Below are 21554 nucleotides of genomic sequence, written 5' to 3' on the forward strand. Positions count from 1 at the left end.
CATTCAACACAGGCAGTGTTTGAAATCACTCACTAGTCTCTGGACCATAGACTGTTTTTATTGTTTTGCTGTCCCATCTTATAGTGAATATAAATTATATAGTGCACTTGGAATATTCCAAAATACTTCACAAAAATAGCATACGTGTAATAAATGCCAAAAAGATCACTCAAATCATATTACTGTTTTTTCTTACTGGTAATGGGCTCACTATTACATGGTCCTTCTCATAGAAGTCCTTATAGAGGGAGTAGGGAATTAGTGAGTGATTTTGGACACAACCATACTGTAGCGATGAACTTTGACCTGTAATTGGCATAGAATGGACCAGCACAGACTATGATGCGAGAACTGGTTTCTTTAAAATATGACAAGAAAAAATGTTGAACTCAAACCTTACAGTTCTAGCGTCACAGTGCTCTTGAGCAAAGTTGATTTGCTGGTTAAGCATAGGAAAAAACTGTGAAACTGTTTTTACACTGACTCTGCTCTTGAGCAAGGCACTGAAGATATTTCAACTACTAAAGTTTCACCTGTCTGTCTGTGTGTATCACATGTACCATGCGTACTGTTGCGTGCATGTATGTGTGTGTGTGTGCACGTGTGCGCATGTATCCAGGCTGTCTGTTTGTGTGGTCTGATCAGTGTGTCATTGTGTGTCCCCTCTCCCTCTCCCTGCTCCTGCCAGTCACCCCAGAGGCCATCGGCTTCCTGTCGGCGGTGGGTGTCTTCATCGTGGCATTGGCCGTCCTCTTCCTCTTCATCAACAAGAAACTGTGTTTCTCACGTGTCGGCGGTCTTCCCTGCCTGGAGGTACACGGTCGTCGCAAGAAAGGACGGGCTGGAATCCGCCAGGGCCTCGGTGAGTGACTGACAACTCAATGACAGTAACATGCCTACTCGTGTAGGAGAGCCAGGGTCCATAATTATCACATATATATTTTGTCATAAATTCACAGGACAGCTTCCAAAAATGATACATTTTACTGAGAAGCAGCAAAACTGTGGTGTTTGAATTTTAAGTTTTACTAGCCAGTGAGTCCTGCCACACTTCAAGGTTTGTCTCAACTAGAAACATCTCAGAGAGAGTACACGTCTCCTGTTTGCAGTTTGACCCCAATTAAAGTGTTCAGCAGCAGAGAGAGAACGTGGGAGAGTTTGTATTTGTCCAGTGATTTCTGTGGGCGAGAGGGAGTTGCGTGACTCAGCCGCATACTGCTACAAAGCTGTTCACGATTAAAAAATGTTAACGCTGCGAAAGCTTTATGAAAAAGTCCACCTCCGAGGAAATTCAGAAAGAAACACAGAGTGCAGGATACTCAGGGTGCAGCTTTTGTTCCCATTTTGTCACCCACTTAAACTTTTTTCCTTCCTCCCACTTGTCAAACAGTGCAAACACGCAGAGCAAAGGTTACCATAGGTTAACTTCTATTTAATGTCCCATAACCTGTCTTGCAAACATGACCATTGAGCCACGTTTACATTGAAGACAACACTTCAAAATCAAATACTGTGTACTCGGTTAGAAATATAAAGTAGATGGGATTTTTTTTAACAACTGTGCTACTTCTACTACTTTATTTTCTAAACTATATAAATTTCATAGCTTGTAATTTGATTAATGATTAATGTTTTTGAAATTCACATTTGTATGACGCAGACTTTAGTCAAGATGGAATACATTTGTCATTACTGCTAAATAAAGCTGTGCCTTGCCTACTTTGACAAAGGCCTCTACCACACCAGAGTTCCTGCTGTGAAAACATCTATTAGACCTGATCAACTGGGAAGACGCTAACATGGTGCCAGTTACCTGTTTAAAAACCTGTTTTATTGCACCTGACCCATCCTCACCTGTGTCCAGTCCCAGTGTATTAATAGCTAACATATTCCCACTGGTCTTTGGCACATTGTTCTTGTTATTCCGCTGGGTTTCATTCCCGACTGCCGCTTTTGATCTTTTATTGCCACATGAACTGTTCACGACCTTCCTGGTCAAACCTTTATCTTCAGCAACACATCACTGAATCACCAGAGTGGTTTAAGGTTAGCCCTGCAACAGATTGGTGACCTGTCCATGCAAGGTGCTCTGTGCCTTTCGCTCTATGATGGCTGGGATAAATTCCAGCCATCAGCAACCCTCAAATTTATATGTGGAAGAAAACAAGATGATTCTGGAATTTCTTGCATAGAGTTTTTCTTCATTAGTAACAATTTCTTTCCTTTGCCTAATTCTTAAATTGAATATTGATGAATGTAATTATTTAATTTGTATTAATGCTGACAGAAATTCTAAAAGACCTGCTGAGAGCTTCCTGAAGAGGGTAAATCCTTCAAACCAGCTCGGATCTGGTTGAGAGCCTCTGAATCATCTTAGCATTAAGAGCAAATTGAACAAGTGGTCAGCAGAGGTAAACCCATATTTGCTCTTGTTAAGGAAGCAGAAATGAAAGAAGGGCATGTTCACATTTGCTACAGTAGGATGGTGGAGACTGTGAGTCAAACTGTGAGCAAACATTGGCTTGTTAGTTTTTCACCTGTAACAGGTGGAGCCTCTGCTATTTCCACCTAGTTTCCTGAACAAACAGCATATCCTGTTTATAGTCTCTTCATAAGATTCAGCTGAACGTCTGTGGAGTGTCACTGGATGAGGTAGGAGCTGTTTGAAAACTCAGGTTCAGTCAAACTGTGTGTGGAAACAGGTTTAACTTAAACTCTAGTCTCAGGCTTAGCACAAGGTTAAAAGTTTAAGGTTAATTTGACCTATATTCATTATTCTAATACTGATGGCTAATAAGCTTGAGTTATGTATGTTGTTGAGAAGTGACAAGTACAGTAACAGTGAATGTCCTGTTAATTAAAGAGAGTTTCTTTATCATATTTTACAGAGTAAAAAACTGAATCACATTGAAGGAATTAAGTAATAAACAAATGTATTTAAAACATTGTGTTTTATATTTTGTATTCCTAGTAGTTTAACCAGCATCTGGCAGTGTGATAGCTGCTGTGTTTTCTGTGTGGGACGAAAAATGTTTTTATTATAACTGAATAAATGTATAAATAAATACTTTTATACAGAAATAAATAAATTAACCAAAAAATGGAAATGAGGAGAGCATTGAATTAAAATGTATTTTCCTTACAGAAACTATTATTGTGGCTATTTCGTGATTTTTACTTTTCTGTTATTTCTTTTTCTTTTTTTTTCCTTTTATGTAATTTCTTTGTTGTTCTGTCTGTATGTGAATTAGCTGGGTAGTCCTGATCGCAGTTAAAAGCAGAATTCGTTTTTTCTGGGTGAATCAGACATAAGCAAATAATTCTTATCAACTACACATGCTAATTCTTCACCTAGCCTTTTGTAAACAACAATCAATGGCTTTGAGGTCAGGCTAGTGTCTCTTACCTTATGAACACTCAGACACAAATAAGCAAATGTATAAATTTAACATACAAAATATAAGATTATTTATAAAGTTGGGGAAACCTGCAGTCAGCTGAGACCGAAGAAGTTACCTGGATGAATGACGAAACGTCTCTCCTGAAAACGCTGCGTCCAGATGAACAGAATCAACGTTTGGAGATAAATAAATACAGCGACATGTGCATAGCTGAATGTAAAAAAATAAAAATAAACATGTTGAATTATGTAAAATTAATACATCAGATCTTTATAAACAGAAATAGAATAGTAAACGTAGTAAGACATAAATAAGAAATAGAAACACAAAAATTGCTTTGAAAAAAGAAAGAAAGAAAATAATGACGTGACCTATAAATATATAACTAAAAAAGAAAATATTAAATACAGATCTAATGAATAGAACAACAAGTAAGGCTATAAATACTACAATAATGATACTTACAGTCCTGCCCTGTTTTAATACATTTGGATAGCTGTTGAACTCAAACAGGCAAGATTAAAACCAGCACAACACTTGAGCTAGCATGTTCTATTTTCCTTCATTTACCATTATCAGCTGTGATCTGTCCAGGCATCATCATTAATCATGAGGAAGATTTCAGCACCATATTGGTATCCCTGTACGCACGCTGCTTACAAGAACACCCAAGTCTCTGTTACCATAGCAGGCTCACTCATGGTGACCTGTTCACAGCATAATTTAACACTGTTCTTTGCTATTTTAAAGAAATCAAACAAAAACTAGAATTAAGGACTGAAAACAACAGGACTGTAAACACATCAACACTGGAAACTTGACAGTTTTAGTCCAGAACTTCCCTTAAATGGAGGTCCCTGCAGATTAAAATCTTTGTATTATTTCCTTTTGAGTAGTATTTCACATAACCACATAATACCAAGTACAGCAAAACAAGTAGTAGGTGTGGCTTAGGCTGTGGAGCATTGGGCTTTAGCCTTAAGTTTGGACCAGACCTCTCTGAAAGGTTGCTTTTTTGTTACCAAAATATTTCTTCTTTTAAATTTTGCTCAGTATTTATATGTTTATATGTCTTTGAATATTAAAGCTTCCCACAAAAACAACAACCTTTAAAAGAGATAACATTTGTCTTTGTTAAGAGGATTGTGTATAATGAATAAAAATGGAAAGAAAAAAGTTTTTCAGTTTAAAACAGAAATTTGAAGAAAATATTTTATTCTGCATAAATGTCAAAATCATAGTGGCTATCCACACACACGAGCATCTCCCTTCAGATGCAGTTAAAAACCTATTGAAACTATTCTGTTAGTCAGAATTATCCCAGGTTTTATGTTTCTAGCAGGCAAGCTCCTGAGTTGATCTGAAATAACCATGTGTTTCAGCCACTGAGTCGCATTGCTTCGCTGTAAAAGCCTGAAAGAAGAGAGAAGTTAACAGACCAATCAGCCTTGCTCGCCCACACAGTGTGTACAGCCTTGTTTTTGTTCTGTATGTAACCATGGCAATTGCTCAGGCAGGTACGGTGACCTGCAATTTAGAGAAGAGGGGGCTGATTGCTCCACTGCTGCGTCACTCATTCAGCTGTTGCTATCTAGTTATGGTGAAATTATAAAGGTAGTGGAGTGACCCTCAACCCCACTAATGCTAATATGCGTCGTTATTTTGAACAGACTGAGGCTGAGCACAGCTTTAAATGTGATCTCGCTTATTTACCTCTCGTAGAGGAATTATTTTCCTCCTCCACAACACTGAATGGTTTTAACATGTTGGTTGGTAGGTGGTAGTTAATTGTTCTTTCACAAAAAACCTTTTGTGTTTTTGACAAACACACAGACAACAATAGCCAGGTCAAGTGCAATTAAATTCTAGTTACAGGCATATGACAGAGTAACAGAGTAATTAGACTTTAAAGTCTTAACTGGCGTGTACACCAAACTAGAGGCTCTTGACCTTCTTAGTTCTGTTGGTGTCCTTTGGGTCTGTAGGATAGTCTGTCCAAGAAGTTTCTCCTTTAGTTTTGTCAGTGTCTTTTCAAATGTTTTCCGTTCATCTGGATTTCCTCTCCTCCTCTCCTGAACTCTCCCAGCTTTTCCCATTTGTGAGTCCCTCTGTTTCCCTGTCTTTACCTCCCTCCAGTGAACAGCTACGGTGACGACGACGACGATGCCTCCAGCTCGTCAGACAGCGAAGATGAGATCCTGAGGCAGTTTGAGATGTCCGTGTCTCGTTCACAGAATTTTCGCACCGCAGCAGCAAACATCGGTGAGCAGCAGCCCCAGCAGACTCACCTGTCACTGGGTCGACGACACAAATTTACCCGACTATCAGACCAGGAGGAGGGCAGCACTGAGCCATCAGACTGTGAAGGTACTCATCCAGATACTGATTTGGGAATAATGATAGATAAAGACTTAGCCAGCAGTAGTCATCTACTAATCTGTCCTGATGAATCCAAAAAGCCTCAAATACTGTTTTTCCTGGAGATTAGAGGCTGTAAAGAGCTCAGGGAGAGAGCGTGGAAAGATGGAGGCATATGACACTTTGTGCTTGTTGGTTTGTTTGTTTATTTTAAGAAAAGCCCGAGGATAAGGAAGAATTAGAACGTTGCAAACAAACCAGCTCTCTTTTTTTTTTTACACTATTTTGTTTACTCTATTTGTGGTTTTTGTAGATTTGTTTGCCAGTGGATCAAATGATCAAAATCACTCATTATCATTATCTCATTCACACCCCGCTCAGCTGCTACATAACTTACTGCACGAACAGCACCCTTATTTGCTTTTTTACAGCAATCACAGACAAATATTTAGAAAAATCCTGAACTTACTCTTCATTATAACATGAGCAGCAGGTGGTTGGTGGGGGTGGTGACATGGTTTGGTCAGGGTCACTCTGTTTCAGCTTCTGTTATATATTTCCACCTTTATAAACAACATACACACACACACACACAGAATGATGACTTACCTCAGCTTGTTGCTATGGTGAACTCTCTATGCAGCCATTGATATAACAGTCAGGCCGACCTTAATGACAGAGAATTGGAGATAATTGCTATTGATTGGTCTGAGGTACGGCTTGTTCTCCGTGTGTTCCTGCGTTAGGAAAAGGCCAAGGGTTGTCAAATTGCACAATATCCCTCCTGTTAACACACTGCTGTGCTAAACAAGGTTAGAAAACTGCATTTAGAGCTTTAAGACTAAATTAGATGGTATACTGGAGGAGATATTCATGTCCACCTAGGTCTAATTTCAGTAATTTGTGTTGATGTAGGTGGCAGCTATGTTTACATGTTCACCTCGTTCTGTTAGGAAGAGTTTCACTGCTGGATTACTGCACAGAGAGCACATATATTAGGTGAGGATACATACTGTTACACATACATTTTACATTCATGATGCAAGTATAAGTTTCTTAATCAAGCTGAAACATTTGAAGCACCGACTCACAGTTTTCCAGTAATTGTACGTGCACACCTGATGTGCAAAAATTTCCATTGCATTTTGCCGTAACATTTCTGAGCAGGGTTTTAAGGTTCTTTTGAGAAAAGTCAGTCTTTCTTGGTCAGCGCTCTCTCGATCCATGATGATGTAAAACTTATTTCAAAGGGAACATTGATGCTACTAGTTTACAAGTAGTTTCGCCTCATCTGAGGGTCCCAATTTGCATTTTCTTCTAGACTCTGGCAAAGTGGTCACACATCTAAATAACTTGTACTTATGTATAGTTGATGATCTTGGAATCGGCAGTTGTTTTAAATAGGCTGTAAAAGACCATATCTTCACTGACTTCCTGGGACTTTCCCATTGTTCTGAATATTGGTCATACAATGAATGCTGTCAAACAAACTACCAGTTGTAGTCAATCATTTAAAGGACATCGTAGAACCTTCAGCACTACTAAACCACTAAAGGATTTAGGAGAATGTATGTATATATTTGAGTCTGTATGTGTAATTTTGGCCATGTGTGGGTTCGAGAAAATCCCAAATAAATTCTAACTTGTGCATGCAGTTCTTGCTTTTTGAAATAATTAAAGCTGTGTCGTGCAATCATTTTAACCTGGAAAAAGAACAGTTCAACAAAATAATTAAAAGCTATAAATGACCATGACATACATACATTCTACACATTCAAATAATCTAAAAATTATTAGTAACTGCTTGTACATCTTCAATGCTGTGAGTGCACAATAATAACTGCTGTTACTTTTTTGTTACTTTTTTTTGTTACTTGTCCCATTAGGAATTTTGCACTTTTAAAAGTGAGTGAGATAAAAGTAGGACGATGGAAAGTTCCATCTCCAGTGTAAATATAAAGTATCCTTTCACCACCAGTTTAAAAACAAGTGCTCTTGTTCCTGCAGAAACGGCAGCTCAAAGCCAACAGGGTTTCCAGGATCCGCTCTCTGCGGTGGTAGAAGCAAAAGAAAGGGCATCCATGCTCTCTTTGGACAGACCTGCAGGAGACCACCCACTGGCCTCCAGTGACTGTCCCACCGTGAGTATGGACCAGCAATCTACGGAAGCAGTGGATCATGACAAGAATGAGGTCACAGAAAGCCCCTCCGCCTGGACCCCAGAGGTACTACAATCAGACATTAACCATTTCTAGTCATTGGTGTGTTTGATAACACTGGACCTTGTAAAACTGGAGACAAGCATTAACTTTACACTGTCTTACATCTATTTAAATGAGAAAAGAAGCATTTATTGGATAAACACATCAGAGAATTTTCTTAATTTCAATCAATCAATACTGCAATACAGTACTGTGCAAAAGTCTTGAGCCGCACCTCATGTCTAGGAAAATGGGAAACAAATGCAGTTTTTTATTAACATCAATGACCAGAAAGTTAAAAGTAAATAAATGAATAAATAAATAAATAAAGTGGTGCATGGATTACTTAACGGGGTCATTGAGCCCCTGCTGTTCCCATCATGCTTGGCAGAGGTATCATCGTCACTCAGTTGTGAGAGGATTACCACTCTGCTGTGGTAAGCCGCTCAGGTTCACGTTGGAAGAAACAAACCAACCACAGCTCTCTGAGATTTCACATAAATTGCTGATACATTCTTTGCTTATTTATTTGTGAATAATGGTGTCGTACAATCCAAAGCAAGACTGTAGATCCATTGATTCAATATCATCCTCCAAGGAGGTGAATGACCACCTCCTAGATCTGTAATCGGACACCTTTTACCTGCAAGACAAAATCACAGGCGGCCATACTGCCGTGTTCCCAATACCTTCGAATTTGGGAGTGATGTCACTCCTGAGTTAGCACGTTCCTGAAAAACGAGGAAAAACAGGATTTGTTTTGGTTCTTATCAAGATAGAGCTATTCAAGTATTGCTAGCATCCCGAGTTATGACTAATTCAGGAATTTACCAGTTATTGTCAGGCTCTTTTTCACTCCTACCTCTGTGGTGGGAAGCCTGCTCTTCACTCCTATGACCTCTCCAAGCTCCAGAGCTTCTGATCGCAGTCACTAGGAGCAACAACAGCAGAGCATGTTAGCTCAGGGTGCTAACGCAGCTAACAAAGAGAAGTTCGCTGTGTGTCTGGGCCAGCTGAAGTGGAACACAACGCTTGCTTGCTGGGATCTAGCACATGGAGTATCACTCTGATCAATGACTGATCCACGATCTAGTAAACCTCCCTGGTACATCATAGTTTTTCATAACACATGGTTAAGAGTTTGGGCTTTCATTTATTTTATGATGATCTTCTTGATGGTTTTGTTCCTGCATTTACTACATACACCAAGGTCTTGCATGCTAACTACCAACTTTTATTATTGAGCTGACACCATTATTGCACATAATCACACATTTGCACATGGTGAGGAAATGTAAGGATCCTGCTACATGTGCTCATTCTTCTCTTTGGTCACTTGTTCAGCTACGTTGCAGAAGAAAGACACACGCTTCTCTCTCTGTCTGCCACACATACACATGCTTCTTCTTTTAGTCTCAGTCCTCAGTGAGATCTTTGTACTAATTACTTTAGTAAATCACCTGTCTTTAATGCATATGCTGCCGTAATCAGTGTTGTATAGGAGTGAATGTTGCCAACCTCTGCTTATGCAGAACAGTCAAATCCTTCAACCTCAGTGACTATTGAGATATAACATTGATTGTAATTATTATTTTAGTTATTAACCACTTTCTAATCAATACTGTATTTTATAAGACTGATTATACTAATAGCTCATCTTGATTTCTCATTGATTTTGAGGATTTTAGTTATTTAATTTATGTCCCCAAGTTAATGGTTAATCATTTGAGAGGCTAATTGTTTTATCAGTCACTAACATTAATGTTGGTGCTGTCACAGTTATAATCGTGTTAGGTAATATCTGCTACATTGTCTGCATATGTATGTGTGTGCGTGTGTAAAAAAAGCATGCATACATATGCAAATATTCCTGCTCTGTGTGGTATTTGTGTATTTTGTATATATGTGTATATCGTTTGTGTGTTTGTAGAATTCACAACCTCTTAGTGACCGAATCACACTTTGAAATTGGGCGCAATCTGTGCTGTAAACACCTCCCACACACACACACACACACACACACACACACACACACACACACACACACACACACACACACACACTGGGTGATACTGAAATCTAGAAACGCTTCATAAATAACAAATGAGGTTGGATCAGAGGGGCTGCAGAGCTACAGAAACCCAGGAGAGCCTTTTTTTGTTAGCAGTTTATTTATAGAGTTATATAACAGCCCCGCTCGTGGTTAAAGATACAGCAAATATTACAGCTGCTAATAATACCACCCTTTCTGCTATGTTTACTGCCGTTATACCTGTTTCATACTACCTTCATGTTTCAGGTTTGTCTGGAACCCACAGACACAACCATAAAACTTTTTAAATCTGTAAAACCACATCATGCATCAGTAATAGATTAATCTATTATCACGTAACCAAGATAACCATCATCACCCACCAGTCAACTCTGATTAGAAGTATTTATGGAATATGGTTGTTACACGGCAGCGTGTGAAGCCCACATAAGCAAAAAAGCATCTATAAAACACTTGATGGCAAAATACAAGAATGTATAAAGGAACATTTTTTAATGTAGCCCAGTGCTATTTTTTTTAAACGTTCACTTGTAGAAGAAACTATCAGTGACAATTACACACCTTTACTTCAGTGTGTGGACACCAACAGCTACACTTTGTTTAAACCTGAAACCATGGCTTGTGCAAGTCCAGTGATGAGCAACCTGTATATTTAATGGGAACCTTTCCTATTAAACTATTAAGCATTAAATTGGCATTTGTAAAACTGAAACTGCTCTCCTTTTAAGCTGACTTTCTCCTGATTGGCTGCCCCTCTCAAATAAATTTGAAATATAGACTATATGGATGGGGGGCTGCTGTTCTTAAGAGCAGGGTGCTATGACCAAATTACTTACTGTATATTGGCTCTCAGTGCCATCATAAAAAAAACAAGGACATGTAGAGATATAAGCATTTAGAGCAGTCTGAATCTTGTGGGGTTTTTTTATTTTGGCCGTCTTTTAGGTCGATAGCAATCAATAAGATTTAAATATGTGGTATTCTGAAGTTCACAGACATTGCTTGTGATAGTTTTTTTAAACTGTTACTTAGGATTATTAAAGATGTCTCTGATTTTATTTTTATCTCAACTAAATAAAAAATAAAAAATATGTTAAAAACAACAGCTAGTGAACAATTAGTAGGAACAGGTGGTGTAAAACTTAATTCTCATATTTTAGTAAACAAAATAACAGAAATTATTTTTTCGTGGAGATCGCTTTGTAAGGTAATAATTCTTCATTTAACTTGGGCCACTAATGATAAAGGTCTGTGATGTTTAAATTGAAAGTTATGCTTTTACTGTTTGCACATTTATACTGATGCCACCCCACTGCTACATTGGTCACATGAGCTACTACTTCCTGTTACTAGCAGCAGTAAACGTTAATGCTTTTTTTCAGGTGGAGGTCCATTCTTATGTTTTTATCTTTTATGTGTGCATCTCCTGACCTGCACATCCAGTAGACCTCGGCAGCCCTCTGATTATCTTATCTCCCCAGTGGTTGCCATGTCGACAGCAACACTCGGCCCGCTCGGTCAACACTTGACACAATCGATGTTGTGTTTGCTGACTGCACGGGAGCATTTAACTGCAGGGGTTGGGGAGATGCAGGAGGGGGCTTATGTATGCTTCAGGATCGCATTTCTGCTCACTTTGTCTCTCTGGACATTTAAAAGAAAGTGATTATTATGACTGACAGGTGAATAAAAAGCCAGAAAATCCCTTGAAATAAGAAGGTGACAATCAAATTTTTTTGTGCTAACATACTTTTGCTTATTTAAGTCATAAACTGGTTACCACTAGAATCCACTGACTGCAGCTGTCCTCCTTAGCAAAAGGTTAAACTACAGGTTGGTGTAGTGTGTTTGTGATGATTTCTCTCCTTACTTTGCCAGGAAGAGCCACCTCCTCTTGGCGAAGTCTCGTCTCAGCCAGGCTGTTCTTCCCCTCGAACTCCTATCTCCAAGTGTGGAGATCTGGTCCTCTCCCTGGAGTACCGTCCTGCCGCAGAAAAACTGCTGGTCACTGTGATTGCAGCCCGAGATATCCCCGACAAGGCTCGAAGTGGGATGAGCGCCTGGCAGGTGCATGTGGTCCTGCTGCCCTCCAAGAAACAGCGACACAAGACCTCCGTGCAGAAAGGCTCACTCCCGCACTTCAACGAGACGTTTCGCTTCTCGCGCCTGGAGCCATCCGACCTGCAGAAGTCAGCTATCAGGTTCAGGCTGTATGCGCTGGGTAGCAGGATATCACGTGAGCGAATGATGGGGGAGAAAGTGCTGCGTTTACGAGGACTTAACCCAGACGGGGGGACGATGGAAACGACACTAGTCCTGGAGCCTAGAAGTAACCTGAAGGTAAGTAGGAAAAATGCCGTCAAGTTTTGGGTGTAACTGAATTTAAAAAGGATTTTGGGAGGTTTCTGTTCAGCGTATCTGTAGCCACCACACTTGTTTTTATTCCTCAGAGTGTCGACTCCCAGCTCAGCCTGTCTGCCGTCTCTCAGAGCGACAGCGCCTCATCAACCCAGTCTCTGACCCACGGTGGCGTCCCTGAACTGCTGGTGGGTCTCTCCTACAATGCCACAACGGGACGCATGTCTGTGGAGCTCATCAAGGGCAGCCACTTCAGAAACCTTGCCATGAACAGGCCACCAGGTCTGCAGGGAGCCTCTCTCACACATACACACAAACAATCGAATTATATACATTTGGTACACGTGTTCACTGTATACATGCAAAAACATCCAGCCAAACTGAAATGGCATTCATAACAATCTCTTCTCTTCTTCATCACTTCTCCTCTTCCCTCCTCCCCATTGGTCCAGACACCTATGGACGACTGACTCTGCTGAATTCAGTTGGTCAAGAGATCTGTCGGACTAAGACGACAGTACGCCGTGGTCAGCCCAACCCCGTGTACAAGGAGACATTTATCTTCCAGGTTGCTCTGTTCCAGCTGTCAGATGTCACTCTCCTGATCTCTATCTACAACCGCCGCAGCATGAAGCGCAAGGAGATGGTGGGTTGGATCGCTCTGGGCCAGAACAGCAGCGGCGATGAAGAGCAGCTTCACTGGCAGGACATGAGGGAGGGTCGAGGACAGCAGGTCTGCCGCTGGCACGTCCTGCTAGAGGCATAAAATAACTGTCGGGCAGGACTTTACTTTCTTCTGTGGTTTTTCTTATATTTTTTTATTCTGTAGTTAGACAGATTTAGAGCTTTTGGAAAAGAAAAGGAAAGCCTTGATTTAGAGAGTGGATTATTATGGTTAAGATTTCAGGCCTCAGTGATTCACAGAATCTCCCCAATTTTTACATCCAGCACAGATGGTTAGTTTGTGTCAGCATGCAGGACAAAGTCATCGGTCCTCAGGCTGTAATCGGTTTAAAATACAAGCTTTCAATTCATGTTTCAGGAAAGAAAAAATATTTAAAGACTTTAGGCTATAAAAAGACATTGAAGGCATTAAATTTACTCCTGAATTGGCAGAATGAAGTCAAATATTTTTGTCTTGTTATCTCTCACACTTCACTGCAGGACATTTGTCCTCTGTAAACTAAACTGCAGGGAAGAAATTGGGAGATTCGACATTCTGGAAATATTAGTGGCACATCCTGTCAGAAGTGTCACAGATTTGCATTTTTGTTATGGGTCGAGAATGATCAACGTTATATGAGGAAGTTCATTTAGGTCACAAAAACTAGCAAAATTATTCAGTAAGTGTTCAGTGAGCTCTGCAGTACATCAGACATCTTTTCATTAAGATCTTATGATGTAACATCATTTATATCAGAGCACAAGCACATGGCTGCCCATCAGTTTAACCAATTGTATACTCACTGGTTAAATCCCACTGCTAGCCTGAATGGAGTGATTTAAAAGCATAGAGACTTGTGAGAAATACATTCAAGTGATATGTTACTGCAATTTACATCTTTCCACTGAGCTTAGAGAGCTTGGTTAGCTGGTAAAATGCAAATATCTGTAACTGTAAACACAAAAAAATGAAACTATTTCTAAATAGATAAATTTATATATAAATATATGATAGCTTCTCTCACAAAAATTAAAATGTTATTATTTTCAAATTGGATGACGTCAGTTACCTGTGTCTATACTTCATTGGCATCTGTTAATTAGGGGGTCTTTGTTTTGTTTTGTTTCTTTAAACAGCCTCCAAAGTTTTCTACACCGTCTCAGTGGATTAAAATCAGACTTTTTAATAAGGCTGGGCGATCAGACGAATATATCGACTATTGACGATATAGTTGTTGTGATTTGGCACATCTCAAATAAATAAATAAATAAATAATCCAAAAAGTAGCTGTAGTAATACTGAAACAAACAAGAAGAGACGGTAAAATATTCCCTCCAAACAAAACGTATAAATTCTAAATGTGCAAATCAGTCCGTGCATGATTACTTTGTTCCGCGCCTGCGTGAGTATATGGTCTATCGTTGGATCGTCAGATTGTCGGTTGGAAAATTTTTACATATCGCCCAACCTGACATTTTAACTAAAAAATAAATTCTATTTATTTTAACTTTATCAGAAAGTTGACCAAAAAATGTCCTGAAACTGACAAAAAGCAGATTTGTTGGGAAAAGCTGGTGGTAATTTGTGGATTCAAGGGTGCTGCTGGAGAGCTAATCCCACAGAAACCAAACTGATGTGGTTTTCTTAGAGTTTAAGTGACAAACGACAAAAAAGTAGCTAATCTGACTCATTTGGATTCCTGTTTAGCAGGTCAAAAATCAACTTTTGTGCTTAGTCAGGGTATTGTTTACTCCAATAACTCCACATGATCGACAATACTAAATCCAATACAGTAACCCTTACTACCTGTAGGCAAATTGTTATGTAATCTGTAACAAAAAGATACAAATTTAATTAAGTCATCACACAGAAATTTAATGATTCAAATAAAAAAGGGTTTCATTCAAATTGGTGGTTCTTAAAATTAGATATTAAAACCTCTAAAGAATGTCAATTTACATATTAAATCATCTTTTCTGTAACAACAATTAAGCCAAAATGCAGAAGTACTTTGTGAAAAAATACACCCTTGCTGCTTTTGTAGGAATTAAGAGGGAAAGTAGCAGTTAGGTGCTGCTGGTCAAACGCACAATAGTAAGTGTGAACATCAATATTAAAACAGAAGAACATGCCAGTATGGTTTATCTTTGCCAAGCTGCATTAAACCAGAAGGCTCCCGGAACAATGTATTTGAGACTGATGAGACCAAAGTAGAGATGTTTGTTTATGATGAGGACGATCACGTTTTGGTGACAACCGAACAGCCGCTCAGCACAAACAAGCACGGTGGTGGCGAGGTGGTGATTTGGTAGATACCAAAGTATTCTAGAGTACTATCATCTTTGTATTTACATTCTCTGGATTGCAGCTGTTGTAATCATTCTAAATGATAAGATTAAAGGGCTAATTTAATCTATAAAGTTTACTCACGGTGAATGCGTTGTGAAAAAGCTTTGTGTAGTTTAAATAAACAAGATATAAACTTACTAAATATTCAAAGGTGATTACATTCAAACAGTGACCTAAGCAGTGCAGTAAAGGAACAGATCACAAGACAAGTTTTTGGGCAAGTGGTACTATAACCGCAATAACATTTGGTGATCTGTTTATGTCTTTTTTTTTTTTGTTTTGTTTTTGTGCTTACCCTAAAATTGTAAGGCAGCTCTCACTGACATTTTAGTTGCGTTTTTCAGTGCAGAAATATGACTGAAGGATCACGTACCCGTGACATACTTGAAAAAGGAACCAATATTTTCTGATTCAGTTGCAGAAGAAGGATGTCTCATTCACATTCAGCGCTCATTCATATTCTCCTGACGCTCGTGCTACAACAGGCAGGAAGACCAGCAGCTGGAGGCTCTTAAACCCATTGGGATGAGCCTCATCAATCCTGAATGATGTTATTTGGCTTCAGCTCCGTCTCCTTCACAGGGCAAAGCTCATTTCAACATCCATCAATGCTGAGCTCAAAAGAGGCTTTAAATATCTCACTGCAGCTGTTAAGAACCGCCAATGAATTACCCTGGAAGTGTGTGTGTGTCTGTTTTTTCCCCCCAGTCACACTCTGTGTTAATTGGTAGTTATGGCAGTGAAACCGTACAGTGTGATGGTGATGAGGGTAATGCTGCTGCTAATGCTCTTCCTTTTCCCATCTGAGCATCTTTGAGTCATAAGGCAGGAGCGCAGCCTGAATCGGGGGATTATTTTTGTTTGTGTGGAGAAATACTGTAGCTGAACCCTCAGGGGTTCGCACACTGAGAGCAGAGATGTGTTTACTCGAGCGTTTGTTTTCTTTGGTCAGGTGACAACACAGTCTCTTTAGCAATTAATAAAACTGTGATCGGAAATGACTCGAGGTTGGTGGCCATGAGGTGACGCCATGCATTAGAAATCAGGGCCGATTCGTTGTGTTTAATGTGTTAGCATACCCCCTCCAAAAAAAGGACTTTCACCTTTTTAACATACTTGCCTAGTTTTTCCATTATCCATGACCTTTTTGTAAATCTTCAGAAAAAGGAAATGTCAGCGTTTGAACAAGTGCTTATCAAGAAAGTAAGCCACAATATCTGAACAGCTTCTGATTACTCCGTGATTTGTTATGTTTCGTTCAGGGACGTTTCCAGCAGAAGAAAGACAACTTTTTATCTTTTTTTCCTTTTATATGAACATGAGTCACTTGTTGAGGGACATAGGTGAATGGACTCATTTTGTATCAATTTAGCACAGGAACCAAGCTGTAAATGCTGTAAATGCTAAGATTGTAGATGCGTAATGACAACTACTTCAGGTGTACATTATACGAAGCATGGATGATGATTAGGAGTGCTGCAGTTACCTTACATAGGCATCCAGATAATTTTTTTATTTTCTACACTGTGACGTAGTTCAGTTTAAACCCTCTAAAGCCAACCAAATCCCATCTATGTTTGTTTGATACAGACAGCTGCGATTCGCCCATAAATATTTTTAATTGAACTATTTTTTTTCTCAAATTAATAGTCATTTTGAAAAGTATAACAATGTTTTTGAGAAGAATGTACAAGTTTTTATATATGTGGAAATCACGGACTTTATTTGGGTGTAAGAAGCAAGTAATTGTGATTCATAGAAAATGAAAAACCTACCAAAGGGTCTTAAAACTGCTGTAATGACTGCAAACGTGATAACATGCCTCTGTAATTTAGCTCTTTGAGAGTAAGGCTAACATGACATTGATCGGACATATGTATCTTTCCTAGCTAAAGAAGACATGGAAATTATAGGGCATTATTTCAACAAAGAACCAACACTGTCCAAATATAGTGAGAATTAGCATAGTGAGGTAAGGTTTCACTTTGAAAAGGAAAAAAATCTAAAAACACAACTGTTAAATCATCTAAACTTACATTTTGTTGTCCAAAAGGCACTGAACTGACAATTAATTGACAATTAACTAATTTAGGGGTTTAGCAAAAAGATAAGTTTTTCCTTTTAAGTCAGCTATCTAGAATTCCTAAAAAATGTGTCTTCTACCAGATTGGGATTATTAATTACTTCCAAAGTATCCAAATCCTCTTTGTTGCATTAACGTTAGTGATGACACAGCGCATCCTTAAATGTATTTATTCTTCCTAATCTACTATGATCTTTGGCAGATGAGTCCGAACAATCCACATTTGATAATCAGTTTTATTTTAAAGTATGTAGAGAGAAATTTGACAATCCCCCATGAAGAAGCATTTCTCTGCAGTGGGTAAAATAATATCAGCACTCCTCTTCAGCCGGCTTCGTACTTGTGAGTGTGAATAGTGACATGAATTATATTTACTGCACAGATTATATATATTTTATGCATGTTGAGTTGTTGTATAGAATCTATCATATCTATTATATTTTTTAAAAATAGTAAATGTTTAATGTTTTTAAATACATCCCAGGATTGTATTTATATATCTGCATGCCCAGTTCAAGATCCCAGGTTGTATTACAGATGTGAAACAGATTGTGTGATCAGATTGTGCTGCGGATGGAATACTGATGAAGTGCCTGTAATATTTTGAGATGAAACATATCCACCATGACAAAGAGTTGATACACAACTGCATGAAGCCTCCTTGTTGTTCTCTGTGAATGCTGCTCTAGGACTGCATTTGCCTGGAAGGTTTATTTGTCAAGGCCCTGACCAGGGCTGAAGTCAGACAACTGCAAAGCCAGTGAGTAGAGGGATGAAACAGTTTCAGAAACCAAGACCAAAACGTTTTATTTCATGCTTTAAGCAAATTCAATTTTAGAACATTTAACAGAATATCAGTTTTAAATTAAATCTACTTTTGGCTTCTTCAGATTTATTGCCCACATTGGCCTTGTACAAACGAGAACACACGTACTTTTTAAATAGGTAAGCTAGCTTAATTTAAAAAATGTTTGAATTGGGAGACAGCATAGTTTATGCTAATTATGATAGCATAGTTTTACCTTTTATGGTAAATCACTGTTTTTGTGCATATTAAACACATATGGTGTAAGTGTGTCAAACTATAGCAGTGTTGTTGGGTTTATCTTTTTCTGTGGACAAAGTCTGGTTAGCTATATATTGCTACTATCAGTGTTTACGCTACGCTAGGCTGATCACCTTCTGGGTCTAGCTCTGCTCTTAAGACACAAACATGAAAGTAACTAATCTTTTCATGCAACTGTAATGTGCAAGTGTAATTTCTTAAAATATCCAGGTATTGTTTTTCATGTTTTATAATTAGAGTAAAACTTTGCTTAAAATTAATAATTTTAAGATTCCTGTGATTAGTGGTTATATTTAGGTACTGGCAGGTTTTGTCATGGTCTGCTTTGAGGCACTCACACTGATTAAAGACAATGTTTTTCCATGCAATTAGACCTGACCTCAGTGGTGTGTAGGCTATAAGGCTAATTTGATGCTTTATTCACACCATTCACTCCAAAATCTCGAGCTGACTCCATAGTTTTGGGCTAACTGGGAGGGAAAAACTGAATAGCATTACATTTCCACGAGACAAAGATAAAGCAATGTGTCTTAACTTCTATCTTGTCTCTGGCCTCCCTGAGAAGTATAGCTGTATAAGGTCAAGTTCATAAGGCATTTTAGGCCTGTAAAGAGACAGTGGACACTGATCCTGATCCTGCACTGACTATTCTGCAGCCCTGGTCTGGGCTGTGCATGCTGAGCTCCCGCAGCACCCAGAAAGCACTTTTTGTACCAAGTTGTCATTGCCAATAAAAACCAGAAGATCCCTGCTGTGGCAACGTCTGCCTGCCATCTGTTTTCTTGGGTCCTCTCCTCACTTGTGAGCATGGCTTGAATGTCTTAATTCTGAAAATTAGGCTTTTGTAGTTAAAAACAAAAACATACGTCACTGTGATTGAATTTTAAATCTTTGTGCTTAAGGACAAGAGCAAATCAAGAGTGGATTAGAGACTGAAGAAAGCATCTTATGTTTTGTATTTGTTTGTGCAGAATATAGCTTAACCTCCTAGGACCTGGCGTCCACATATGTGGACATCACATTTTGGGTTATTTAGACCAAAATACTCAATTTTGCTCTACAAGGACCTTAACCCACAAATATGGATTTGTAGCTTGTTATCTATTTCAAGTCCATATTCACAGTCTTTGTTTTATTTTGTAAGTCTAGCTTAAAAGGGTTTGATAGTACACATTTATGACTTTGAAGTGACCTGAAACTTAATGTTCTGTGTGCCTGTTATTACTAAAAGTAGATTGGTTTAAAGACACTGAATCATCAATGGATGTCAGGTAGTTTTGAAGTTTGTATTTTGGCAAATACAGCCTAGATTTTGGTCTCGACACCACACTGTTTACATGCAGGCAAACAAAACAGGATTGGCTTAATTCAAAAGTGGACATTTGTTGCACACAAATATTTGCTTTGGCAGCAACTTAAACAACTGAGTTAAATTAACACAAGTCACTCAAACATGAGGCAGTTGTATTAAATACAATATGCTTACATAAATTCAAGAGAGCTCGTTTTTTCAGTGAAACTATGAATGAACTAGAAACCCAGAAAGACTCCAGTAACAAAAACCCACACATTCTCCATATTCATGTGCATACCGCTGTTATATGATCACAGAGCAGTCATAAAGAGGCACAAATCACCCATAAAGATGCAAGATGAGCACAAACAGACACAAAATGTTTAGAGGGATGCAAAAGAAATACACTCAAAGCGACCAAAAACAACCACAAAGAGTGCAAAAAAACATCCACAGGGACACAAAATGCCTGGAAAAAAACAATAAAAAATCACGTCTGGCTCCTTGGTAAGTGGGGTAGAGGGCCATGGCCCCATAACTTTGCACACTTTACTTGACTGATTTCCATCTCTATCCGATTATTAAGTGATGACGTGACGAATCCTACTTCCGGGCCTAAAGTAGTCTGCATTTAATAAGGCTTTTGTGTTGTTAACATGGTTAATGCTTTGTATTTTCTTTTATTTAATCTCAAAAAGCTCTTAAAAAAAGTCAGTGATCACCGTTGACCTCCCTCGGCTTTTATTACCGCTAATCATTTATTTAAGCTCAGTTTTTAAAACCTTAGGATGTAACTACAGCCCAGCCCATGCAGCAGTATATGAATGACTAACCTCGTATTATGGATGGATTATCTCAGTTGTTCTCCTGGCTGAAGTTTGATCCTTTTACAGCATCCTGCCATGCGATTACATTTGTTCCTGACCACCGAGAACACTCACGTTAACTTTTATCGAATGGAAAAAAAGTTAGCTTGTTTATGTTATGCTAACATAGCTGTGTCGCTAGCGGTCACCTAGCACATCATTATATACCAGCTAGCCAAACTTCAGTAACCCTACAAACGTCACTGCTGTTTATTTTTCTGTCTTCATTTATGTTGGAAGTGATAACAGAGCTGTACGTTTTAATTTGTTTCCAAAACCCCGCAGTCAGGACATGCTATATTGTATTTAGATGGAAGCTAGCGAGCTAACTCCCTGCTAACTTCTAACTCCGTTAAATGTCATAAATTCCGTTTTCATGGATGCCTGGATGTTAAACTCAATTGTTACACCTGGTAGAGCAGAACGCTGATCATTTTATTAAAGATGAAAGACTTTAGACAGTTTTTCAACTCTCAGTAATGCCATAGTGATCATTTGATATATGGACCTGCAGCGGAGTTTAGGCCCAGACACGGCTAGTGACATCAGACTGAACGATCGGATTACTCATTAACAACACACAAAATGCCAAACAAACCAAACGGACTTGGATTTAAAACTGTCCGTGTCTTTCTTCCCAGTGAAACCTTTAAAACTCGCCTCTGATCCACACTGCTTCATTTCTCCCAACGCTTTCTCCATGCGCTGGTAAAAGAAAAAAGAAAAGCGCGAAAACCGTGCGTCGGCTGGACTGATGCTGGAACGTCATCACCGCGCTTACTCTGTTTCTTAGCAACAGAAAACATCTGCCTCCGCCAGGACCAATGAGGGCAGGCGCTGAGCGGAGTGTGTTGTCTCCAG

The 21554-nt window shown here is 38.9% G+C and overlaps 1 protein-coding gene across 2 annotated transcripts in view; it reads left to right on the top strand.

Moving 5' to 3' along the window:
* The window catches only part of syt16 (synaptotagmin XVI), a 35982-nt gene extending 16704 nt beyond the window's left edge, over positions 1 to 19278 (top strand). For both annotated transcript variants that reach the window (XM_085391206.1, XM_085391205.1), the window contains 6 exons: positions 689 to 862; positions 5538 to 5768; positions 7767 to 7984; positions 11892 to 12353; positions 12464 to 12653; positions 12824 to 19278. In XM_085391206.1, coding sequence (XP_085247332.1) covers positions 689 to 862; positions 5538 to 5768; positions 7767 to 7984; positions 11892 to 12353; positions 12464 to 12653; positions 12824 to 13137 — 1589 coding nt within the window. In that variant the 3' untranslated portion in view covers positions 13138 to 19278. The remainder of the gene's footprint in view (positions 1 to 688; positions 863 to 5537; positions 5769 to 7766; positions 7985 to 11891; positions 12354 to 12463; positions 12654 to 12823) is intronic.
* The last annotated feature ends 2276 nt before the right edge of the window (positions 19279 to 21554 follow it).

The sequence above is a fragment of the Rhamphochromis longiceps genome, linkage group LG19 (genome assembly GCF_057381845.1).
Source record: "Rhamphochromis longiceps isolate RC_006_pf linkage group LG19, R_longiceps_female_GT1.1, whole genome shotgun sequence".
Lineage (NCBI taxonomy): Eukaryota > Metazoa > Chordata > Actinopteri > Cichliformes > Cichlidae > Rhamphochromis > Rhamphochromis longiceps.